Below are 27,141 nucleotides of genomic sequence, written 5' to 3'. Positions count from 1 at the left end.
TTGTTCATGGGTTCGTCCACCTTTGAGTGACGTCACAGTTTGTCAGGGCGTTGTTCAGAAACGAGCCTTGACAATAGACTTGAGGAGGAGCGCAGATAGATACGTCTGATATTCCGTTGATCCGCATTGTGGGAGGTTTCACTTAACATTTCTGGATCTAACATCTAGATTTTGATTTCAAAAAACGTAAAAAGCACTTTGACCGGGCGAGAGACATCGATCATGCGGGTCCTTTCACGTCTGCTGCCGTAGACTCGGAAGAACGCGCCCGTTAGAAGGATGGCTTCACGGCACGGTGTTCTCGTCAGGTTCACCTGTTGCATCATTCTTATCTCTGCAGTACGCGTGAAAGGTGGGCACTGCCGTTATCATTAAAATCATACTGTTATCAAAATGAGACAATTTGGGTGTCCCAACGACAATGACAATTCAGTCGGGACCATTATATTTAGCAGGGTCTGTGGTTTACACAAACGATTCCCATGAATAATTTCATGATTTATCTACCGAAGGAACTAGTACCTTGATATTGTACATTTTTCAGGTCTATCGCTCTTAATTTGTTTTCCACTTCGCACATGTAGAATACAAATAAGTGGGTGTTTTGCACCAACATTTCTATCTGATATGTGTTGTTATACTTTGGGTGTGTTCGACACAGACCCATGACTGCTGTAGAAAATAATTGGGTTCGGCAGGCTCTCATCGAGAAGAGACTAGGGGTCGAGCTTCGCATAGAACTACTTTTGCATCACAAAATATTCAACGTGTTCTGAAAAAAGTTTTAGATTAGCTTATAACTAGAGACCCAGAAGACTTATCCGTGGTCGTAACTTGTTGTCTCCTTTGCCGACATGAACTGTAAAAAAACTCCATCTACATTCGTGGCGTACGATATGTAGTATATAAGGCCCCTTGGGGACATTATTTGCGGGTGTGCCTCAAGCAGAGATGTTCCACATGGCTGGGTGCTCTTGGTAAAGCCCCTGTCACACTTGTGCGTATATACAAGACCACATGAGTTTCGTATGAAAATGTTTTGGGTTAAGATTAAGTTTGAAGCCGAAGAAGTAATTTCTTTGGTTTGATAACTTAACTGGTCAACGGTTGGTCAAAGTAGAAAACAATTTCCTCCCCACAAAATTTACTTAAACCAAAAAAATGTCACTTCGGAACTCATGCGCACTTGAATATACACACAAGCGTGATAGGGTCCTAATGCCGCTATTCAGCTACGCTGCGCTCTCGCTGCAACCTGAAAATGATTTGTGCAATCCTTGATCGGATCATCTGAATATCATCCAAAATGTAAAACTAGTACTGAAAAGGCAACGGAACACAAAGCGTTAACAGATTTATAGAACTTTTTGCCGCACGAAATATTCAACGTGTTCTTAAAACAGTTTTAGATTAACTTAGAATCATAAACCAACAGTAAGACTCGTCCGCCTTCCCCTGTGTCACATTGTCTCGCCGATATGAACTTTAGAAAACTCCATCTACGATATGCAGACGATAATGCGCCGTGGGGCCATTATCTGTCGGTTGGGTGTGACTCAACCAGACGTTGATGTTGCGCATGACTGAGTGCTCTTCGTATGGCACATGACGACATGCTGTTTGATAGTTGGGCGTGCCTCTACATGTAGGGCATGAACATTTTCAAGTCTGGCGGGCCGGGACAATAGAAATGTCAGACTGATGCTTGCACCTGACAATGCACCTGACAATTATACCGTTCTCGGTGTGAACATAAGACAAAACAGCCACGGCTGAAACTTTTTTCGTTGATATGAGATGAGAAAATTCGTTATTGTATTGTACCACTGCCTACACATTCAACATTTTGATGCTAAATCTAACAGACCTTACTTTTCTTTTCTTTTTCTGAAGAACCATTGTATTGTTAGACTTCCATTAAAAAAATAACTGAGATCGATGTGCAGCTAGCTGTGAAAGATGACAATTCTATCCAGCTGTGTAACCGATGTGTCGGGGTGGTTATATTGCTTGCATACAGAACTAGATAAAGAGCTATAGATACGTGTCTTTACCAGTATTGTCAACGAGATACAGAACTCTCTTTGCCAATGATAGTTCCATGTACTTTATCCTCCATCTGCAGGCGAGTTAAACCCCACCGTCGACCCGGACCTCCCATCCTGTTCGCGTCCACTTGGGATGGAATCTGGTGCCATACCTGATGCCAGCATCACCACATCGTCGGTCTGGCAACATAATCACGAGCTTTTCCGCGGTCGTTTGCACGGAGATGCTGGTGTAGGTGCCTGGGTGGTCCATCATAACTTTCGGTACCATTATCCGTACACAGAACAATGGCTGCAGGTAGGAATGCTAAACTTTGCACTGCCTCCCTGTTAGAAAAAGAAACGATTTTCTGTCAAAACATTCATTTCGTTGGTGACTGAACGGTTTGTTTGATCATTTTAATGAGTAGTGAAAAGTACATAGCTACATGGGCTGAATTGCATACTTTTTTTCAGTGATCTAGCGATTCTTACAACACAAATTAGAAAGATTTACCCGGCCGATGTCTTTGTAACTCACCAGTTTTCTTCATCATGTCAGACTGATTGAAAATTATCCTTTTTGACAGAACACAACACTGAGTTCCCAAATGTCGGCCAGGAACATCTTTTCGAAGTTGTGATCATGATGTTTTGGGATTTCATTCATTTGCTGCATTGAGAAATCAGTGTCTCAGTGGAAATAGTCTCTCCTCAAGCTTTTCTTAAATCATAAATTGTATTTTATAACGAAAAAAACTTGTTCATCAGGTGGATTTAGGGGAAGTGAATCGCATCACTGGAACCATCATCCAGGGTCGCCACACCTTCGACCAGTGGGTGGAGGCGTACAAACTCCAGTACAGTACAGACGGGGCCAGTTGGACGACATATGTAGGCAGTGACGGATCAGAAATGGTATGTTGAATATGAAGAGAGCCTCTCTTTTCTTGAATTGAAATAAAGAAATATTGCTACATGTGTAAGTTAGTTAAAGGTGTTCATGACCAAGCATATACTATGCAAATGTGTAAATCATGTTTAACATTGTGTTATCTCGTTTATTTTGCAAATTTTTGAATGAACAAATACATAAACAAAAATACCCTTATCTAAATCATCGTTTACTTTCAAGGTCTTTCCAGGCAACACCGACGACATCACCCCTGTAACCAACCTGCTGGACAACCCAGTTGATGCCCGTTATGTGCGTTTCGTGGTTCAGAAATGGCATACTACCATCGCCATGAGGGCTGAGGTTTTAGGCTGCAATATCAGTAGGTCCAGTTGAAAATCGTCCTGTGTTTACAGTTCGTAGACTTTGGATTGCTTAGTGTACCGTCCATCATCGCAGCCCATACGTCTGCATGGTTCTGTGCGTATGCACTTCTTCTTTCCGGAGTCGCTTCATTATAAGTCTAATTTTCACACGGCTGAGTACCATTGATGGGGTATAAGTTGAAACAACGAACTGGGTGTGCCTCCACTTACATGTTATGACCCCTTTCATTTCTGTCGAGCAGGGACAATAGAAAACATCCTCATCTGATAATGATATTGGCGTGAAAATAAGACAGGGCAGCCACGGCCAAGTCTTTTATCGTTTGTAGCATCAACGTAGATGAGAAATGCTTAAAAATTCATAACGATAAAATAAAAATCATGGATAAACTTTTTTCCCACGTCCTTTTTCTTTAAAGACGTCTTGAGTAGCATCTATATATATACCGCTATATATACATATACTGTTAGTTGACCTTATTACACAAAAGGTCACGACCCAATGACGCTAGAGGTCACCTGACCACGTGTTGTCTGCCATCATGTTGGTCATGTTTGTCATGGAGCTGTAAGTTGGGTAAAGCTGTGCTCGGTTCCGCCCTGACATTGCTCTTGTGAGTTTCGATCGGCACAGAAATACATGACAGTCGCAGTTATAACGTGTGGACTGTTTCCATGCATTTGTACAGCCAGAGAGCGTCTGCAAGATTGAAAATAAAGAAATAGATTAAGATAAATAAAGAAATGTTTTTACTATTATGTTCAAAGGTTTCATCTACTTGACACTATATCTTATTTGATGGTTAGCTTCAATTAGGTAAAGGCTCTGAATTATTTGCCAACTGCATTACAAAATGAAAATTATTTTCAGGTCATCATATAATCCTAAACCTTTACTCGGTATCTCCACCCAGCGTCCTGTTCGAAACACGTAGAGGGTGGAACTCTGACCTGGGACCTTCCCAAGGTCAACTCTTCGCCCTTTATTTTCGAGATCAAGGTCAACACCACCAGTGGCACCAGCAACGCGTTCGGCCTCATCTTCCTCTACCCTTGGAATGACGACACAACTTTGACTCAGAACGATAACTACGACAATCTCAACCCTTTGAATCTGGACGGGTATCGCGTTAAGCTCAAATCTGGAACGTCGCGAATGAAAAGAATTACATCGGACGGAGGCCGAGACAACGTTGCAAATTATCACTCTGCAGGTAACGTAATTTTCTATGGCGATTTCATTGTATTGATTCATACTTCTGCTGTCTCTCTATTGTTATGTTCTGATATATTTCTTAATTTGTAGACCTCACATCGGCTGAAGAGTTCCGCGGGTTCTGGATCTGCTGGTCGAAAGGCGGAAGTGTTGGTGTGGGGAGGGCTGGAGAGGTGGAACCCTTCATGAGCTGGACAGATCGCCATCCTATTACTGACATCGGTAGAGTAGGTTACGGGACTGAGGGCGTACCTGGAGACTTTATGTTCAACTGCAATCAAGGTTAGGAAATCTCTTAACTTCTTTGATGCCGTGAAGGCTCATCAGTACCCAATTTTGCAAGCATAGCAAAGTCCTCTAGAAGGTAAAAGTACTATCAATTGAAGCTACATTCAACTTCTTAAGGTCTTACGCCAACGATTTGTTTCTTGTCAACTATTATAACTTTGATGCCGCACGATGTTGTCAGAAGCTAGTTTACATGACTGTGTATATCAAGATGGCTCCTTCTTGCCTTTTTTCACACTTTTTGATTTATCTCATTCGTTCAGACCGGATTGGAAAAGCTTTGATCATAATACTAGTTCTTTGGGACTTGAGGTTTCTATCAAATCCATTCCTTTTTTTCTAAAGGGAAGTTTAACACTCATTTTCGACACACACCTAAATTTTGAACTGTCCAAATCCAGCCTTTGTCAAGAAATGACAAGCAGCTAAAAATTTTGTTCTGACCGGCAAATTGATGTTTTACTTTGCTTCTGTATGACTTCTGCCAACACAGATGGACTTTCAAGCACCCTACAAAAGACCTGATCCAGCACCATTAGATATGCTTTACTTTAGAGAATGGCTCTCTACCATATGTATATCTAAATGAAGTTATGGCTATGAAATATCAAAATTGGTGACTATGAGAAAGCAACATTGTTTAAAGAAGGAATTCATGATACTGTTTTCTGTTTTTGTTCAGCTGGATTTCCGGGAGTGTGTGTTGACCCGCCGACCCAAGCCAACACTACCGGGCCCAAGTGCGACTGTCCTTATCTGCTGGGGGAGAACTGCACCTACCCATGTTCCCCGGGATATCACGTCATTTCCGGTGACGTCATAGTCAGAACATGCGCAGCAGATGGGTCATGGACTAACCCGGATCAATTTTGCCAAGGTACGAAATAGATACGCCTTTATGAACCTTGAATCCTGAACGAGGACATCTGTGATGTCATCTCGGGAGACAATGAGTCCTTTGTAAAGCAAATTCGAAAGCATTAGATGTGGATGAAATGTTTTGCTTCAACTATTGTTAAGTCATAGGTCAGCTGTTTATGATATTAGTCCGTCCAAGATGGAATGTGCATATGGGTATCTATCTATTTCATTCATTAATAGATGCATGCGTGTATCTGATAATTTTCCTTATAGCAAGTCGACCAGTTCATCGGATTTTAAATTGAAGGTCGTCACCTCAGTCTTCACTGTACAAGACAATGAGAAAATGTGAGTAAGCAAATTTAAAGAAACTAAGTAAAGCAACCATCCTCAATTGATCTCATTTTCTCTTGATTTTAGATATTGACGAGTGCTCCACTCTGAACGGCGGCTGTAGCCAGACCTGCAACAACACTGTTGGAAGTTACAACTGTTCCTGTAATGAAGGGTTCGTACTGGACGGAGACGGACATAACTGCACTGGTAGGGCACTCGTTGCCTTACTTCTGTTTCGGTGTCAGTACTGGGCACCTTGATTGAAGAGAGAAGGGGAATCCAATTGCACTCTTAAAGCACATGTTTGATAGATAAATGAGGCTTATCTTGAGATACTTTTGAATTTTGTTTTACCCCAGTAAACACACATACATACATACATACATACAGAACCAAACACACATATGTACACATACATATATACATACATAGTATTACATACATACATACATACATACATACATACATACATACATGCATACAACAAGACTGGCAATGATAAAAAGACATTGCCATGGCGACGGTGGTTGCTGTTGTTTTGATTTTAACTGTACCCTGCTTACGGCACTGATAGGTGGTGCTGTTCATACGAGATTTCTAACGAAAAGGGCTGATGATTACCTATTCTGTAGGACAAATACACACAAAACACACACACAGACAACAACAGCACAACTACATTCTACCATGTAGTTGAATGGTAGAACTACAGAACAACAGGACGAACATAGATTTCATCACAGCCTGACATCCAAAAATAGCCCACTGATTGGGTTCCCACCGTACGGTTTTTAGATCTTCGCCTTATTTGAATCGTCGGCAAAAACACAGAATCAAGCACACACATGCACGCACACATGCATATATACAGAATCAAACACACACGTGCACACATACATATATGTATATATGTATATATACATACACACATACAGAATAAACACACACACACATCCTCACATCCACAATTAGGTTGTCCACCAGCCTTGACTTACAAGCCAATCCGTACGTGACAAACAAAAGTAAAAAAATAACACTTTAGACACCCTTGTTGCTCTCCATGTTATTGCATCATTTCTTCTCGGTGTGCCAATCTAGCGTGCTGTTCGATCAAGAGGCGCACAGATGGAAGTGCACCTTTGATAAGAGATCTCCCCAAGGTCACCTCGTCGCCTTTTATCTTTGAGGTCAAGGTCAACACAAGCGGGGCCACGGTCATTATCCGTCTCGACACGCCGGAAAATAATGGATATCGCATGGAGATTAAATCCGGACGGTCTAGTGCCGGGAGAGTCGGCAGGAGCCGATATGGCGTTGCAAGGGTGGACACCACAGGTAACGAACGTTGCCATGGCAACTAGAAACTGATAGACACCCCAGATCTCGTTTAGATTCATTTCAGGTCTCAACATCAGTATATTGGTTCCTCGCAGTTCAAAAACACAAACCGAATTAAAACCAATTTACAAGGTCTTAAAAGAGGTACGGCCTGTTAAAACCATCTATAAAGTTGCAGCTTTAAAATTAGAGATACAGATAACGGACATCATTTTTCGGGCGATTAATGTAATCGTAATCAGATCTGAAAGCAGATCTAACGGTTGCAAAGACCATATCAAACTAGTATCTGTCAGTTTGATAATGATACAATCAAATCTCGATATCGGATAATGAACTCCCGTGCCACTTCTCCGGTGTCCCAACGGTCAAAGCATTATATACTAACTTTAGGAGATTGTCCATGCTTTCGAAATAACAAAAAAATACTCTGAGCAGTGGAGGATGGAAAGGGTCGAAGGAAAGGAGTCAAGAATATCCGAGCATGCTACGTCATGATGATGATCAGACTTCTGTCGATGATGTGCTTAGGTGTGTAGGTATCAATTTGAATCTAAGGTAAGGAACCCGGCTTTGACATCTTTATCTTGCTGTTTCTTCTTATTGTGTAGACATGACGTCGGCTGACGAGTTCCGAAGGTTCTGGATCTGCTGGTCGAAAGGCGGAAGTTTCGGTGTGGGCAGGGCTGGAGAGGTGGAGCCCTTCATGAGCTGGACAGACCGTCAGCCATTCATTGGTGACATCAGTCGTACCGGCTACGATACCGCCAAAAATGCCGTGGGAGACTTTATGTTCAACTGTACACAAGGTGAAGCTTGTACTTTGCAGATAGTACAGTGTTATCATCTTCTTACGACGTAACGACCAAAGGTAGCCTCTATCAGGCTCCGGACGTGACTGGAAAGAGTAAAAATGGGAAACGTGACAAACTGCATCTATCGGCTGGCCAACTATTCTGATATGTTATATGTCTAGTTGGCCGATTACTACCCTTTCCAGCCACGTCTGGAGCCTGGTAGAGCCTAGACCAATGGCACATACTTTGTAGATTACTATGAGGGAATTTTCCGTCTCTTCAGCTGGATTTCCAGGAGTTTGTGTCGACCCACCGACCCAAGCCAACACTACCGGACCCGTGTGTGACTGTCCTTATCTGCTGGGGGAGAACTGTACCTATCCGTGTTCCCCGGGATATCACGTCATTTCCGGTGACGTCATAACAAGAACATGCAGAGCAGATGGGTCATGGACTGGACCGGATCTTTTCTGCCAAGGTATAAAGCACAACGCTTTTAAAAAAGCAACTTTTTAAGAATCAGTCGCGGATGTGATAACACTTTGCTACAGACATTTAGAACCTTTCGGTCAAACCTGTAAATCAGTTGTTGCTCACAATCTTTGAGAAAGCAACTTTTACAGCATCAGCTGATGGAATGACCCTTTGCTTTATCTACTGTAAATCCCTCAGTCATGACGGGGATAGCTGTGCTAGTGCATATGTATACCTGACAGCGTTCCTCAGAACAAAAAAAAACTAACACTACGTAGACCACTTGTCTCTTCATTTTTTCTGTTAAAACTGTACAATGAGAGGTGATGAGAAAATGTGAGTGAAACCTGTTTGCTATTCATATGTCGGAAGGTATTTATCCAACTTTCCTAAACTCAAATCCCACATCAGGAATACACTGAACGCGAAACACTTTGACTTAAATGTCAAACGCCAGGGCACTTACATGCACATGGTTCTCACAGAGCTTTCAACAACAACAAAATCAACTACAACAGCTCGGCAAACTGCAACGCCTACTACATCTCCTGCTCCATCAAGCAACTTGTTCCCGACCCCACAACAGACCAGCACAGCTCGTCTGATGGACACTTCCACCGTGTCTACTGCAGATCTGATGCCTACAAGCTCAACAACAACCGTTAAGACGACAACGCCTTTCGTCTTCGGAGGTAAACAAAAGACCAAAAAGTTTAGTTCAATTGTGCGGGTAGTGAATGTCGAAAAGGAAAATCTTTTGTCTACAATATGTTTGTTGGTGTGGATAAAAAAAGTCCTCTCCAAGCTGAGTTTGAACACGAAAATACTGATGCTGCAGCTACTAAAAATAACCTTTCTTTGTGTTACAAAGCGTCTAATTTTGCCAATATTCTGATGTGTGTTTCAGTCAAACATCTTTCTATCAGGCCGCCAGTCAAATAATGTCTTACTTTTTACCACAGATGTTGATGGAGATTCATCTGATTATTTGGATGATGAAGCTTCCAGCACGTCAGGCATGACCACCCTCCCTACCCTGCCGCCCAACACAGCTGAGTCTACACCTCAGCCTCCTGTTGTCATCACCACTCAAGAATCGTCAACCCACGCGCCTTTTCTAATAGAGGTAATACTACAGATCTTGAGTTCATAAAGTCAGACTTGTTATTGATTATTTTAGCTTTTTTATACACGCTCGTTTTCAAATAGAAACCAAATGATATTGGCATTATTTTCTAAATACGATGTTAATGTTAAAAGTGGCACAATAATTCATTAAACTTCAGGAGGAGATACCTGGTCTTATCAAGACTCTTCGTGAAAAGGTGAACGGCTTCAGCGGTTCTCAGGATAATCGCAAAGAACTTCTGAAAGGTAATTTTTCTTATACAATCCTTTGTTTTTGAAGATGACAACTTATTAATAGGACTTTGCTGTTAGATCTAGAGATAATTGAAACAAATGTTTTATTGTCTAGCATATGATGCGATGCATCAACTATAAACAGTCTGCAGATGCAACTAACGCACCAATTGACAAGCAAACAAAGACACAAAGACAATATAGACACAGAGTATGTCGACTTATCTGTTTCCGACCCGATATAAAGGTAATGGAAAAGACTCAGGTGAATCACATTCCTAACGATCAAGTTATATCATTAGAATTTGACTGCGTTATCATCAGTCACTACATAAATCTATACATGCATCTTACTGACCGCATGCTCCATACCAAACATTCAGAGGTGACTGACGCGTCATCCTCGGTACTACGAGCTCAGAGCAGTAGCAGGGAGGCGGTTGCTATGGAGACGACCATTGACCTTTCCTCCGGCGTCACTGATGGGTTGGAGAAGCTGATAGACGTCCAGTCTACCGACAGGTCACCGATTGAGCAGCTGATTCAGAAGAAAAAGGAACAAGAACGTCTGAAATCTCGGGTAGGTGTCTGCCTCTCCTATCTACTAGTATGGATCAAACTGTAAGTCTATTCTCCAGGAACCGTATCTTTTGCTAACTTCTGCCACCCCCAGCCACTGACAGAAGTTAAGATGACGTCACTCCTAACTTCAGACAACATCAGATTTCTAACTGCTGCCAATTTTTGCCAACTTCTGCCACCCCCAGCCACTGGCAGACGTTAAGATGACGTCACTCGAAACCTCGAACAACATCGGATTTTGTCAGATGGCATAGATATGACAACCTTCTGCAAACTTGTGCTTTTTTACCCTGATACTGGACATAATTAGAATTATATCTTCATTATCAGTAGGAGAGACTGTCTGGATGGTAATATATAGGACTAGATCAGCAAGCCATTAACGAATAAAATATAGAGAGGTTTAAGACGACCTAATTATCTATTAAAATTCATTTCGCTGAGAAAATCTGTCCCACCATACAGGTGATAGGTGAAACGAGAGATCTGCTGGAAGTGCTGGATGCGGCAGCAGATAAACTGTTGGAAGAAACACCACCGGAAGGAGAAGTGACGCACATCCGGTCTGACGGCGTGCTCACGACAGTGAAGAAGAGCATCCCTGATGTCGACATCGTTCCTATCAGTCAGGATGTCGGCTCTATCGTGTTCACAAAGGAGGACAACCTTCCTGAGGATTCTACTATGAAGGTAAGAAAAGAGTCATGCCTAAAATTGGACAGTTCCATATCATTGTGCATCTCCCAAAATGTAACCCCACTGATACGTCGATGTAGCAATTTTGTCACGACTTTCCAGCTAATAACAGATAAATGTGCGTCATAATAATCAGTGCGCATTAATAGTTCCAGCCAAAAATATGTAACGACCTATTTGGCTCCCGCAGGTTGTGGCATTTGTCGAGGATCCGTTTGTGTGGAGTGTAAGGAAAGTTGAAGCATCTTCGTCAGTCATCATGGTAACAATCACTAAAGATGGGGATGACCAATACAGCAATACTGATGCATCAAACCTACAGACAAACATCACCGTCATCGTTAAACATGGAGTGCAGTTAGGGATCACGAGTGACTCAGAAGACCAGTATCATGATACCCTGCCAACATCATACAGGCAGAACCTCGATGATGCAGGCAGATCATTCCCTCGGACCAAGGTTCCCAGTCATGACGCCAACATGAAGTATCACGCCATGTACATTGCCGATGGAGGCCAGGTGCCCCTGCTCAGATTCTCAGTCGATGACGTCGACACGGAGCTGCAGGTGTACTTCCGGTTTCACGACTTCCCAACTGAGAAAGAATACGACTACACAACAACTGTCAAACCTCCTGAAGTCGCTGATTATGACGGTTTCAACATGCCATTTGGCCTGGTTTACTCCGATTTCAATAAATCATTTATTCCGGAGATCCAAATGGAACGCGGATGGCTCATGGTCGGCGTGAAGAGAAAAGGTAGACATTATCTGATCACTACTATTTCTTGAAGCCTCTCCCCATTGCCCTCCTATATTTCCAGATGTCAAAAATGAGCAACGCAACTTTGGACTATTATGAGAAAGTTCAATTCTTAAGCATCGACATATTATTCAGCATCAATGTTACTGTGAGGAATGAACACTAATACCTCCCCATGTTTGGTTGTGTACTAGGTGGAGACCTCCCCCACGGTGGTTTGAGACGACTCCTGACGTCAGCGGTCCCTCAGACCCCGCCCCCTCCAGGTCGTGATGGCAGCCCGGCAGGATTCACACTGCAGACTGCCGCAGTCTCCTGTCTGATGCGGGGAAACGAGGACCAGACCTGGGATAACCGCCGCTGCCAGGTTTTACTGACTTACTGATCTCATAGAATGTTACTACTTAGTTGAACTGGTTAACATAGTAGGCGACTTGCGTAATACTTCCTAGAGCTTTTTAGATGAAGTTCATTTTCCTCAAACTAACTAGTACTAGACAGAGCTGCTTTTGATTGAAAGAAACCTTAAACCGTGTTTTGTTTATTAGTTACTGTCATGACAAAAGAAATGAGATCATTTTGTACCATCTGTTTCATATGTTGCTTTCTGCGCTATTTGTACTGCAGGTTGGGGTCGAAACAAACGAGACGACCACTCGGTGCACGTGTGACATGACACCACAAAGCGATGGGAAAAGCTCCAGGGTTATTCTGGCAGCTTCTTTCGTGGCCCTCCCTAATTTCGTGCACTTCGACAAGTTCGGTACCAACATTGACAAGTTGTCCACTAATTCGACCGTGTTTGGTACGATCGTAGCGCTGTGGATGATATTTTTGATGTCCCAACTATTGATATTACATTCGAACATCAGGGTACGTTAACGTCAATATGTTTTTTTTTTACATTCTATATGATATTCTAAGCTTAATTTCGATAATTACGTTGGCTAGTAAGTTAAACTTTCGTCTCTTCAACCGTACCGACCAAGGGCAATAACATCATTATTCGATTCCATGGAGGCATAGAATGTCTGTATCAAATGTTTATAGAAATTTGATATTTAGTCATCTATGCTTTTTTAAGAGCCACATCGCTATAAGTACAGCAGTAGCCGACAGCCTTGCTCTTGGACATTCAGCAAAGCTTGCTAAAGCACACCCGGGCATGGCGGTTGTTCCCAAAGTCTCCACAATCACATCTGAGGTTCCCGGTGCGGACTACGTCTACGTCGTGTCTGTCCGTACGGGAACACAGCCTGATGCCGGCACGGCGTCTGTAGTCGGGCTGATGATCACAGGGTTAGAGGGCAGGACAGCCATGGTCACTCTCAACCCTGAAGGCTTGGTGAGAGGTGTTGTGTTTATGTGTCTTTGTCTCTAAACGCGTAAAAGATGACAAGGGACTTCACGAAGCAATTGTTTGATCTGCAGCTGTAACAAGAGATAAACATAGTAGTACAGACACGTTAGTGGAGATTTAAGTCAACCGCAATTGAGAAATATTAACTATAACCACGAATCACCCTTGTAAATGTCTTTAGATCCTGGCCAGAGGTGGTGACTCGTACCACATCATGACGACACCGGCCTCCATCGGCAAGCTCCAGTCTGTACAGGTCTGGCACGACAGCTCCGGGAAGGGCGCCATGGAGTCACTCTTCATAGACAGCATTAAGGTCTGGGACATACAGACAGAACAAGGGTGGGTACAGTAGCAAATTTTTACCGTTTTATTTCCAATTCTTTCAATCCCTGGTTTTAGGTGGTGGTTCCATTCCAAAGTGTAATCTTTAAGATCAGAAGTTGTGGGAATTCATCTGGCACTTTTCGGTTCTATGATTTTTTTCTACGAAATATCAGGAAACACTGTCAAGATATAATTGCTGACTTGAAACAGAAAAATTTCCAGCAATTTATACGTTGCAGATGAACGTCGTTGAAAGTACAATGTACATTTGAACTGTCCCTGCTCCTAACACATTTGAGAGCATGAGAAAAGTTGATCGTCGTGTATTTTTGTGCACAGTTGCTGTTTCCCATGTTACACCTGGCTGTCATCTAGTAAAGGAGACGGTAGGACTATAAGGACCTTGAAGGCAGCTCCTGATGGAGAAATGCGGTAGGTTTTCAGCTCTCCCTGACGGTGATTTGAAGTAGGAATAATGCTGCATTACTCTACAACTATGACCCAAACTCGTAACCAGTCATTATAACATAATAATCTGCATGATGTTATAGAATTAATTCTCTGCATCGATGCCTTAAAACATTGGTTTCCTTTGAGATATGTGGTTATATTTACCTTAGGATGTTCGAATACGCCCTACCGACGTTTTCGTACCTTCTGTACGACGACCATCTGCTCCTGTCAGCCGTGTATAACTCCGGTGTGAGACACTTCAGCCGGGCGCAGCGCCTGGTCTGCAGCCTGACCCAGACCACCCTGTGGATGGTGGGCAGCGCCATGTGGTACGGGGTCAAACTGGGTGCACAAGATGTCATTTTGTTCGACGCTGGTGTCATCACTCTCCGTCTTTCGGAACTGATTGGCACTGCAGCAACATCGTTCACAGTGTTCCTGCCAGTTTACGCCATCCTTGTGCCAATGTTTCGTAAGCAGCATCCGTTGGAAGATCAGATTCCTTCAGGACTGTTGAAAACGGCGACATCTCCATCCAGCTGCCGATTTCCATACAAGACGGTGGCGTGGATCCTCGCCATCCTGACGTCTGTCAGCAGCAGCTTCTTCGTGATCATGTACAGTCTGCAGTTTGGAGCTGAAGGTAGCCAGGCCTGGCTGAAGGACTTCGTCCTGACATTCCTGTTCTCTACATTTTTACTGGAGCCTGTTCAGGTTAGCATCAGTCATGCATTTCAATCGTATATTTTTCCTCATATCTTTATTTTAGATTTTAGAGCGCCAGTGGAACGAAATGTATGTAACTTCCCTGAAATGAAATATAATTCCAAAAATGAGTTGGGCAAATCAAAAGGGGCTTTGACAATTTTCGTAGTCAAGTGACGTAAAAAACGCTTGTGACTTAACCAACATGCCCAACTTTTTGCAGATTTTTATGATTGCCTACACAAAGGCAGTCATCATCGGACCTATTATGTGGTCTGTGACAGCTTGTGTTGGAACAGTTTTTGGGACGAACCTATCGGACAAAGACCGTTCTCCAGTCGGTGCTATTCAGAGGAAGGGCAGGGATTATGATGGTAAGTCTCCACAAGTTTTACATGTAAGACCTCGGTGGATTGCTACGACCGCAGTGGCCAGTCTCTAAAATAATTCCACATTGTCTTCCTGCATGACGTCGCGGTGGCGCAGTGGCAGGGTGTTTGGTCCAGAACAAGAGGTCCGGGGTTCAAATCCGGGGTCCCTGATTTGTCTCGTTAACGTTTGGCCCTTGGGAATGGCACTTTACACGACTTTCCTCACTTCACTCAGGTGGAAATGAGAATCTAGGTTCAGTTAGGTACGTCTCTCGGATAGGACGTTTAAAGGCGGTCCCGTGTTTATGGAGATGGAGAGCCACACCTCAAATACATTATGAAGAGACATAGGTACCTCTAATGTAAGATTTACATTTCTTTGCGAGATTTTATAATGATAACGTCATTGGTGTTCTGAATTTCTGATTAAGCTTTGGTGTTCTTTATGTCTGAATAAGTTCCTGCTCGGAGGGTTTTACCACCAGCCCCGAAGAAAAGCGACCATGACCCAAACTGGACCGAGAGGATGACTAAAGGAAGAAGCATCCTGGTGGTCCTGGTGTACCTGCTGATCTTCACCGGGAATGCCTTCTACATCGGGGTTCTGGGCTTCGACAGACACGCCTACTACATCAGGACCTCGCTGGAGAACAGCCTGCTATCCGGAAATGAGGAGGTACGTTTGGAAAAAAACTCTCTTTCTCAAGCAAAACTAATTATCTTTTTCATTGACCATTAGAACAAATATCCGTCTATCAGCAAGTTCTACAAACTTCCAGAAAGGTTACCGCTATATGTCGCCATTTCGCACGTCTTTTCTGGAGTCTGTGCCCTAAAATACAGGAATAACTTTCTCGCCTGTAGGTCACGACAGTAGATGATGCTTGGGAGTGGCTGTCGTCTGAACTGATGCCGTCCCTTCACCCGGAGCGCGGATACAGCGGGCAGAAGCTGAGGTGGCTGGACAAACAGTTTCCGGTCGGAACAAACGCATTCCGGATCGGTCCTGTTCGCCTGGAGAGAACCACCAAGTATCCAGGTGACCAAGCATCGCGGATCTCAAAGCTTTTGTTTTGTGTCTCATTTGATTTGTTTAATTATTCAATAGGTATTTTTACTACTCGTTAAGTTTTTATTGGGATGTACGTTCAATTTCAGGGAACCCAATAGATATAGACCTCGAACACAGTAACCAAAGGCTCTATCCTGAACTGTTTATGAATCTACGAAACGAAGCTCTAGGCCGACAGAGTGGACGAAACTGTTCGCAGAATGGAACTACCAGTATCGTCGACGAATTGAGGTATATCAAACACCTGTTTGCATTATTTGATGCTGATTAATTATTGCCAGGTTTCACTTATGCACATTTTTGTATACAGAAGATCAACTTCCGTCATCGATTTTTTTTAAAATTAGTTTTTTAACCTCTAGATTTTGACATTTGAAATACAACTTCGATTTAAAATACCTTTCAGCTTGCCTAGTAAAGTACTGTAATTGTTTTGCAGAAACGGGACTTCGGCGTGCTACACCACAGTGGACCTGCCACGAGATGCTGGTCAGGCTGCTGCAGTGATAGAATTCCTAAAACGAACCAACTGGATCCTGATGGTTTCAGACACTCTCGTCATCCGGATCAACTTCTACCACCCTGACGTGAAGCTGTTCAGCACCGTGGTGTTCAGGCTGCAGTACACCCCAGGGGGCGCTGCTTATCTACAGCCCAGTATTCAGACCTTTCGGCTGTTCCAGTACCAAACAGCAGACGATTTCGTCCAGATGCTTTTCCACATCTTGTTCGTTCTTTTCTTCATCTATAACGTCCTGAATGAGATTTGGAACATACGGAAGAGATGCCGTCTGTACTTCAGCAGTTTCTGGAACATCCTGATCCTGTGCAACATTGGCTTGTCGACAGCCGTCATTGTGACATTCGCACTTCGGTACATCAATGCAGCTTCTGCCTTCGGTGACTTAAAACAAGCAACAGGTACTTGTGACAAACTATCTTAACAGGTTTCTGACATTTGTGAGACAGGTCATCCTGAAAAGGTCAAGCTACGAAACCGATGTGGCCATATGTTGTCATATAACAGAATCCAAAATAATAAGGGAAAATCCATTTTATTCCTCTTTTTTTGCATGAAAATTCGAAAATTGAGTGTTGAACTTTTTAAAAAATCACGTCATCTTGTACAAGTATTTGTCTTTTAACGACACTGATTCCCTAAAATGTTTGACTTGTGGGGGCGATTGCCCTGTCCAAGATTTGTATTAAATGACGTCACGTGTTGTTAGCGACCCCTTGGGATCCGCCATCTTGGATCGGCCATTTTGAAATTTTCAACAACAAAAAATTTCCACTTAACATACACTACTTCAAAATTACTTATTTTGCGATTTTTTCATGGAATTTTTGGTTATTTTGTCTCCCGCGGCGCCGGCGGCGTTTCAAAGGCAAACAATAGGCGGGCTGCACCTGGGCGCGCTGCACGGGTACTCAACTGTATAAGTGATTGTGTGGTTGGTCAGCTCTGAGCCAATGAGGAAGCTCGTTGTATATACGCGTTCAGCCTGCGAGCACGCGGTTCCCACATGACAACGACTCGTAGTTTCAAATTCAGTGGTAAGTTTTGCTTCTCGTTGGGGAAATACAGCGATGTACATTTTTGGATCGAGTAGGAAATATTGCGGTGATGTTTTGGTTCAATACCACACAGTTTCCCAAGGATGGTCGCGGCGGAATTTGTGTGTGTTACAGTTTCACGGTTACCGGGTAGCTTGTCACGAAAGAGATTTGCGGTGCGTTTAGAAAAAAAATTGTGACATTTTGCAAAGCCTGAGTTGTGTTACACTAACAGTTTCACGGTAGCTTGCAATTGGGTTACGCCTTCAGTCGCCCAGTTTCGTAGCACTATGATAGTGCTAATGCATAAGGCTGCAAGTAAAAGAAGCCCTCCAACAGTCGCCGCGGCTACCAGTTTTGGAAATTTTCAGCTTCTGAATATAAAAGTAATTAGCACTACCCAAAATATTAACTCCAACCAATGAGGTTTTATATATATGAACCTCCTTGCTCCAACTTCCTTGCTCCTGACAGATGGAATCTCACAAGAATCACACAAGACGGCTTGCAATCGCTGTTCACGTGGATATGATTTAAACAATATTTTGACGGCAGAATTTTTGTTTGTTGTTTGTTCATGGCAGATCAGATGCCCGGTTTGGTAGAAAATGATGATTAAAAAACGCAACTTAAAAACAGTGTCATACAACGCCGAAAAGATATGGAAAACCACACATCGGGAACAACGTAAACCAAAGGTCAATGACCCCTACTGTAGGAATAAAAAACATTGACGGGAAGCGACGCTTTTTACTAGCAAGGACCTGCAACACCAGAATTGCAGCTGATTTGGTCAAAGATTCAGTTTATCTATTGTAACAAGAAAAAATTAAGCAGTTGAATTATCGGATTATTTTTATTTTCTGTGTTGAATTCTACAATTCTATAACATAGATTATGTGACGCGTCTTGGCCGTTTCAAAAGTGAACATGTCGCCATGAACAGGGATGATCCAATTACCAGCAACCAATCAGCGAGAAGAATACGTTATGCCATTGGTCACCGAAGAAACCGACATTCATCCGGGGAGATGCTTACCCAGGTGGCGTGCGTCGCTAATTAATTTGCCAGAACATAGGGTTTTACGTGTGCATTGAATAACTGTTACGGCAACCTTTATGACTGACGGGCTGGAATTTTCGCTTAATATTTTATTTTTGTTTTGTCTTCTTATAAAAGCCGTCACAATTTCAACTAAAGTTAGAATATACATGTAATTTTCTTTTTAGAATAAAGATAAGCCTGACAAACTGACAAAATGGGCCCAATTTTTTTTGTTTTTGTAGTTATTTCATTATATTTCAATTTACCCAGGTATTATTTTGGGACAGCCCATTTTTGCATGGGGAGGGGTATTGGCGAAACATGCTGTATTTGCTCAGGGGCAAATGACGGCCTTTCTAGTGTATTACATTTTAAATGACATTTTTTTCAGTATTTAGGAACGTAGAAAGGTTGCGTATTCAATTCTCTCTGGCCAACGATCACAAAAATTCATAGTTGTATCAGAATTCATTTACTTTTCCTTGTTCAATATTTGAGTTTAATTGCTTTATATTTTACTTGAAACATTCTTAATCGAAATCAACGTTGTAATCTTCAGAAACATCAACCACAGTACACGAAGAAGACTTGACTGGACTATTTGTTCATTACACTTCGTATTCATTTCGTCTGCAGATCAAATGTTCAGCAAGGTGGGTGACAAACTCCGCCACCAGGAAGCCCACACACCCGAACAGCTAATGAATATACTGCCGGATTGCCACAGGCTTAGGGGACTTTATAATATTCGGGACTGGCTTGCACCATTCATAGTTAATGTAAAGGGACAATCCCAGCCGGGTCAATTCCGGTTCCGCTTAAGTAAGGATGACCCTGATGTTGTTGATATGTTTTATCGCAAGGGGCAGGGCTTTGAGTGGATGAAATTGAACGTTGGAATGTTTAAGAGGTCTCGGGATACCGGAAAGCCCATGCGGCCTAAGGGGACCCCCAAAATTATCACTGTTTCATTCAACAATCCAAAAAAAATCGATGCGCAAAAGCTACTAACAGAAAAACTGCCTAAGTGGGCCCCGTATATTGACAGCGACCAGGAATGTTTTGTCTTGGAAAAATTTTTAAAGCAGATGGTAAAAGCTGATAGTAGTAGAGTAGAAACGGCAAAATATTCAAAGGTTGGGACGGAGTGGGTCCTACCCAAGCTTCCCCAGTATGAAGAAGAACACCTTGCTGAGGAGCCTACCATCCCTGAAGACCTGCGAATGCTTTTGGAAAAAGAGCAGGAGAACCCCGAGGTACGGTAATGACCGCGTTACGTGGCAGCCTTCAAGACCGGATATCTGTATTTTAGATGAGCAATAACAAAAAAAGTGCATAATTCCTACTATTCGAGATGTTTTTTGCAGCTGGTGTGACTGATTTGGCTCCTAGGCCTCCCAGTAAGAAAGCCATCGCCCCATATACATTTGAATCACATTGGTAGTCTGTGGCAGTATGCGAATGTGTGTATCAGGCTCCAAGCGTATGACTGGATATCTTAACTCTCTTCATCGTCCGTTTGACTCGCACTTAGCTTTATTATCTTATCTAAATTGACCTCAGCACTACTTTTGTTCACAGATCACGGTCTCGGGAGCATATGTTGCAGCACCAAGAACGACTGCGACACGCAGGAGGCTTCTGAATTAATTTATAATTAATCAAAAGCCCGCCAATCCGCAGCTATGTTTTTGTTAGCTTATTTTAGTGCGACCCAATTGGGCACATTTGTAACCTTGGCAGTATGTTTCTTTGTTATGTTTTTATTTGGATTTGGACAGAGGCAAGGACAATGTGTCACTGACATCAAGTTAATAACACATTTTGGCAGTGCATGAAGTACGGTTAATATTCCAAATTTGAAACATTCTGTTTGTAGGAAGAAACTTGTGAACTTGTAGATTAGTTAGAGTATTTGTTTCCACAGGAGAGCGATGTTGAAATCACCTCCTCAATAGAATAAGGTGTTCTTTGGATTTATCTTTTCAAGTTTTTTTAATCATATAGTCACACATGTTCTCATTAATTGTTGCTTCTCCGATCAGCTTATGGTTATTTAGAGGAGCAGTCTACACACTTGTAGCCGATACATAATATGTTTAGTTTTACCTGACACAATCTGGGTAAGTGTAGGGGTACTGCCGCGATTCTGATTTGTACTTGAACTGTGGAGATAAGTGAACATGTAATGCCACACGTGATTTCTCTGATCGTACTTTGTCTCCTGTTCAGATCAAACAATACGATCCAAACTACAAACGTTAAACATATGAAGATCTAGGTTTACGTAGGGAGAGTAAAATTTGAGTCGTACAGAGTTAAGAGGTCTCAGTGGCATTAAAATAGATTGAAATTCATTACTGACAAATGTTTAACAAGTGCATTGCGGAAAACACAATCGGTAATTAGCCATGACAAGAATATTCAAGCTAACTGTAAACTGTAAAGGGTCATTCCCTCTCTATATATTACACTGTTGTTATGTTGTTATTGTGACAAGTTGTTTCTTGTGTTTAGCTGAAGTGGTTCTTTTGATGCTATGTGGTATTGGAAAATCCGACAATACACCTAATTAATGTAGCCAACAGGTGCCTAATTTGACTACGTGTGCGTGTGTGTTTGCTGCTTTTATCTAGAATTTTACATCGATGTAAACCAATATAAAAGCAGTGAAAAATCTTTAACCCTCAAGTACTTTCTTCAGGGAATTGCGCTGTGGATTTATATTCCAGCAACTGGCCGGGCAACTGCCCTGGGCTACCGGCCGGGCAACTGCCCTGAGCTACCGGCCGGGCAACTGCCCTGAGCTACCGGCCGGGCAACTGCCCTGAGCTACCGGCCGGGCAACTGCCCTGAGCTACCAGACGGGCAACTGCCCTGAGCTACCAGCCGGGCAACTGCCCTGAGCTACCGGCCGGGCAACTGCCCTGAGCTACCAGCCGGGCAACTGCCCTGAGCTACCGGCCGGGCAACTGCCCTGAGCTACCGGCCGGGCAACTGCCCTGAGCTACCAGCCGGGCAACTGCCCTGAGCTACCAGCCGGGCAACTGCCCTGGGCTACCGACCGGACAACTGCCCTGGGCTACCGGCCGGGCAACTGCCCTGGGCTACCGGCCGGGCAACTGCCCTGAGCTATCGGCCGGGCAACTGCCCTTAGCTATAGCTACCGGCCGGGCAACTGCCCTGCGCTACCCTTAAACTGATGAAATCAAGACGAGGCGGCTGAATAATACAAATCTTGGACAGGGCAATCGCCCCCACAAGTCAAACATTTTAGGGAATCAGTGTCGTTAAAAGACAAATACTTGTACAAGATGACGTGATTTTTTAAAAAGTTCAACACTCAATTTTCGAATTTTCATGCAAAAAAAGAGGAATAAAATGGATTTTCCCTTATTATTTTGGATTCTGTTATATGTAAAAAGTGTACTTGATGACTCTCCTTACTGGTTTCTGACATTTGGACGCAAGCATTGCCTTTAATTCAAGCTACGAAACCTACTTAATAAGTACAATATGTTGCCGTTCCGCATGTAGTATATATAGTTAAGATATTTTTAATTTGCTACAGGGCTGCTCGGCATTAATGAGTTTGTGAACATCAGTACCGCCAGCCAATGGGACGCAACCTTCAAGGAAGTCCTGTCCTTTTCCATCTTCATCAGCACCTGCAGCATCCTCCGGGTCCTCAACTTCTCCAGGGGTGTTGCTACCATCTACGCTCTGCCTCGTGTACGTAGAACTCATTTTAAACTTTTCTAAACGGTGAGTCAATGTTGTATCCCATTCTGTGCATCTAAATGTTTGTAAATGAAAAAAAAGTTGTATTCTTTTCCCGTTTACACTAGTTGATCTACGGAGAAGCCTTTGGGTATGCGGTGTACATGCTGGTTGTTATAGTTGCCTACGGGCTCAGCGGGATCCTAATTTTCGGCAAACACATGGAGAGCTTCTCCGGCTTTAAGAAAACGTCGTACGTGCTGTTTGAGATGGGCTTGGGGAGGCCTTTCGTCGGTGTCTTTGCGGACGACATGAAGGCAGTGGATCGTGTCATGGGACCTCTGTATTATTCCACATTCGTCATGCTCTTCGTCTTTTACCTGGTCAGACAAAAATCAGCTTATTTCGTTCGAGATTTTTGCTATGCATATTACCACCAACCATAAAATTACATCCAATAAGTGTTTCTGTTTTAGCTTCAACAACCTGTCCAGAACAGCATTACGTAGCATTGATACATCCGTTTATGTTTCCTACAGATGAATCTGGGAGTCGGGATGCTCTGTAACTGGATGAGCTACTGCGAGACGTCTGACGACATCGGCGTGGACACGGCGATGGGAGATTACTTCTGGAACTCCTTCAGGAGTCTTCTGGGCATGCGTCACCAGTCCCAAGACTTTGACGGTAATACAGCCTTTTTTAGCTCCTACTAGATGATTATTTAGTGACCACAAATTTATCATTCCGATGACAACGATTAACTGTATTTAAAGATAGGAGATAGTCGTCTATGTGATACTAGTAGGTTCCTAGCTATCACATATGCCCACAATTGATAAAGCATGTTTACCGTAGCCATTTACCCAAATATTGTGTTTTGCATTACATTACGAAAAATATCAACTTAACTATACTTTACCCTATTAGATAAAGATAAACTTAATACCTAGGATATTTTGTCGTTTCTACAGATGAATCACCACTTCCTAACCATTTTTTGGACGAGACCCTCCAGCGGACGGATACGGTACTGCAGGAAGTGGACAGGGTGACTGACCTGATGTACAAGTTTGAGTGCAAGAAGCGTCAACTGACTCACGTTCAACCAGGCACTTCGCGAGATCTCGTGTAAACTATGAGTTTGAACAATTTGATCATCTTGACGTAAAAAAAAAGGACACAGGCTCAACATAGCTGAAATATTATACGACAAATAGTAAATGATTTCAACAAGCTGATTTAAACGTTTTAACTAAGACATTTTAACTAAGACATTTCAACAGGTATGATGTAAGTTTGACTACGTTTTGGCCCATATGAGCTAATGAGCTAAAAAAACTAGGATTGAATGTTTAATACTAAGGTATTTTTGCATGTATCTGCCTATTCTGTTTGTTTGCAGATTGAAGATATGATCATGGTGTGACCAGGTACTTATGTAAATATTATGTTAACAATAGGCTCACCCATTGCTTGTACCAAATCATGCCTTAACATTTTTCATAAGCCAATGGTTTATCAGCTAGGATCAAAATTTAATGTTTTTTATTTCTTATTCTTGGGTAATTTGCAGACAATATTTAGGCCATTTGTATAACTATTCTTTTTAATTATACGTGTGATTATGGTGTGAACTATTAACGATGTTAATATTCTAATTGAGAACAGTTACAGTCTAGGCTAACCAATGTTTGGTACCGAATATGCCTTTTATGAACCAAAAGCCAATAAACAAAAAAGTGTTTGACATTCAGATTCTTTGCATGTAATAACGATGTGGTAACATATTATATAGATAATGTATAAAAATAAATAGTATTCATTTTTCGGGGAGATACAATAATCTGCTAACAATAGTCTCGCATGAATAGTATTCCATTTATAGAATAAAGTACCTGTGACCTTCGCAAATATCAGAATAAAGACGAAATGACATTCTATATTACTCTGCTCTATCGTCTTCAAAGAATATATTCAAACCTCAATCAAATAATGTCGCCAGGAGAGAACTGTATCTACCAAGTGTCAGGCTGATGCTGGGAAACATTCGCTTAATAATAGGGATTTTAACAGTTTGAAATAAAACAAAAAAAATAGCACGATCGGTAGTTTTATCGTCATCAAAAGAACCTAGTAAGATAAGATATAAATCCAATATTCGCTTGCGACACAAAATAGCAGCGCTCGTAATGTCAACAAAAACACGCAAAAACACAGATACGCGCATAAACACACACACGTTCACCAGACAGACATACGCACACACGCCTACACACAATCGCACGCTCGCGCACATACACACACACGCGCGCGCAGCCCCCCCCCCCCCCCGCACAACCACATTGTGCTGTGATACAGCCTTCTGGGATGACGTGAGGGATACTTGTGGTGTGAACGAGCACAAGTCTAACTGGCGGACATAGCTGTATGGTCATCCGTATGCCTCTATGCATCATTATTATCAAAACTTCACACATACATCCTGAAAAATTAAACTGATAAGAGAAAGATGGTGACTCGAGAAGTCGCAAAATTCCCCTGCAACAACTTAGTGCCACCACATTAATTTCCTTTGAATATTTCATGAGCAACGCGGAGTGTTGTCGAATGCGGCATTGGCGTTCAATCCTCATGTATACATCTTGAGAAATATGATATCACACACAGACACAGACGCACAGACTTTCTAACGGACCTGTATAACCAATACTATCGTGTTCATGCTAGTACGGCAGAATAAACGCAAATTGTGAACGTTTTGTCCCTGTAATTATTTCCACTTATCCTCCTTCTTATCCGCCTGTAGAGGAGTTGAATTGTTATTCAGGCCATAAAACCGCAATTCTGAAACGGGCAGTGTGATTATGGCTGGGCGACAGAAACAAAATGGCGGACAAAATATAACGATAATTGTAGACAGGAAACACTGCTCTCTCTCTGCTAATTTTTATTTTCTTGACAACCCAACTACTTTATTTTTGATATTCAAACTTAACTAAAGTACATTTACCAGAACATCTTCCGACTCCCTTGAATACATCACACTAACTTTTTTGTTTCATATCACGGGATTTTCCTTCTCTTCTTCTGGATATTCAGGCATGTATGTTGACTGACGGCATAGCTTTGTGGTCATTCATATGCCTCTATGCCTCATCCTTATCAAAATCGAGAGATGGAGATGATAAGAAAAAAATGGTGTCTCGAGAAGAAGTCGTAAAATCCCCCTGCAACATTTTAGTACCACAACATTAATTTGTTTTGAATATTTTATGAGCAACGCGGATTGTTGCCATTTGCGGCATCGGCATTCAATCCTCATGTTTACATATTGAGAAATATGATAGCACATGGCACACACAGACACAGACGCACAGACGTACCAACGGACCTGTATAACCATTACATTGCTGAAGTCTTTTTCATGCTAGATTGGTAGAATAAACGCAAAATATGAGCGCAAAATATGAATGTTTTGTCCTTGTAATTATTTCCACTTGACAGATCATCTTTTTGTGCTTACTCCCTTCCACCCGTCTGTAGAGAAGTTGAATTGTAATTCAGGCCATAAAACCGCCATTCTAGCCGACGCCCAGGAACGGCCAGTGTGATTCTGGCTGGGCGACAGAAACAAAATTTCTGACAAAATATAACCCAAAAAAACTACACAGTAACAACTTCAATGAATTTCTAGGTAAAGGCGTGATTACTAAGTAGTAGAAGCATGTATGCATCTACGACTATAGCTTTATTCCACTTTTATTGTTAATGTATAGACTAATCTCCCCTAAAAAATTTGGATACATGGATACGTCCTTGTTGTTATGACGTCAAGAAGTTTGTTTGTACGTTGCGCAGATCCGAGTCTTGGCAACAGACGCGAGGAGAAGCGCAGAGCGCCGCGTCTGGGGTGTCGCTGGTCCGTACAGCGAGAGATTATTCTTTGCATTTCTGGGTCAAACATCTATAAAGGAAAAAAAGTACGTCGAACGGGCCGGGGATATTTTTTATCCGGCCCCGTCGCGTCTGCTGCCGTAGACTCGGAAGAACGCGTCCGTCGGAAGGATGGCTTCACCGCACGGTGTTGTCGTCAGGTGCACCTGTTGCATCATTCTTATCTCTGCAGTACGTGTGAAAGGTACGCACTGTCTTTATCACGAAAAAAAGCTGTTATAGGAATAAGATACGTTGGCTGTACCCTACGATAACCATCGAGACCATTACATTTAGCTTCCTTAGCAGCACTTCCTTTCGGCTTTTCTGGGAGGGGGCTTTTTTTCTGATGACATGTCAAGTCTGACACTGTTAGAATACAGAAAGAACTGATATGGCATATATATCAGAAAAAAGCACATCGACAAAACTCAAAAGCTCGAGTCTTCGAGCCTGGTAAGGATGCTGACAAGGTCTATAGCTTATACGAAATGTCACTCGTCAAAAGGTTTGTCTCCAAAAGGAACCGGTAATTACATACTGGAGTTGTTGTATTTTATTGTGTATACCTTT

General features: G+C 42.5%; 1 protein-coding gene and 1 long non-coding RNA gene across 2 annotated transcripts; both read left to right on the top strand.

The window, feature by feature from the left end:
* The first annotated feature begins 279 nt into the window (after positions 1–279).
* Positions 280–24,605, top strand: LOC136441947 (uncharacterized). Its single transcript, XM_066438511.1, has 32 exons — positions 280–352; positions 2,126–2,346; positions 2,799–2,945; positions 3,163–3,304; positions 4,223–4,522; positions 4,615–4,806; positions 5,495–5,689; positions 6,094–6,216; positions 7,108–7,344; positions 7,959–8,156; positions 8,428–8,622; positions 9,076–9,279; positions 9,581–9,744; positions 9,905–9,992; positions 10,364–10,560; positions 11,028–11,252; positions 11,449–12,019; positions 12,217–12,389; positions 12,650–12,895; positions 13,107–13,367; positions 13,564–13,724; positions 14,049–14,141; positions 14,330–14,876; positions 15,091–15,241; positions 15,697–15,914; positions 16,103–16,277; positions 16,397–16,541; positions 16,750–17,231; positions 22,484–22,644; positions 22,761–23,015; positions 23,172–23,319; positions 23,607–24,605. Exons 1-32 carry the CDS (start codon positions 280–282, stop codon positions 23,765–23,767), a joined length of 6,849 nt encoding a protein of 2,282 aa, XP_066294608.1. The 3' UTR covers positions 23,768–24,605.
* LOC136442424 (uncharacterized) lies at positions 19,919–21,513 on the top strand. The gene is made up of 2 exons (XR_010757001.1): positions 19,919–20,168; positions 20,494–21,513. It is a non-coding gene; the product is annotated as an uncharacterized lncRNA (long non-coding RNA).
* Positions 24,606–27,141: the final 2,536 nt, after the last annotated feature.

The sequence above is a fragment of the Branchiostoma lanceolatum genome, chromosome 9 (assembly GCF_035083965.1).
Source record: "Branchiostoma lanceolatum isolate klBraLanc5 chromosome 9, klBraLanc5.hap2, whole genome shotgun sequence".
In the NCBI taxonomy this organism is placed as follows: domain Eukaryota; kingdom Metazoa; phylum Chordata; class Leptocardii; order Amphioxiformes; family Branchiostomatidae; genus Branchiostoma; species Branchiostoma lanceolatum.
The sequence above is the reverse complement of the archived record's forward strand: the minus strand, read 5'-3'. Positions and strand labels throughout refer to the sequence as shown.

Excerpts from the sequence above, each read along its gene's own strand:
- LOC136441947 (XM_066438511.1), top strand. The coding sequence starts at position 280 with ATGGCTTCACGGCACGGTGTTCTCGTCAGGTTCACCTGTTGCATCATT. Across the intron at positions 4,807-5,494 it reads TATGTTCAACTGCAATCAAG|CTGGATTTCCGGGAGTGTGT; the intron begins GTTAGGAAATCT and ends GTTTTTGTTCAG. Across the intron at positions 16,278-16,396 it reads GAGAACCACCAAGTATCCAG|GGAACCCAATAGATATAGAC; the intron begins GTGACCAAGCAT and ends GTTCAATTTCAG.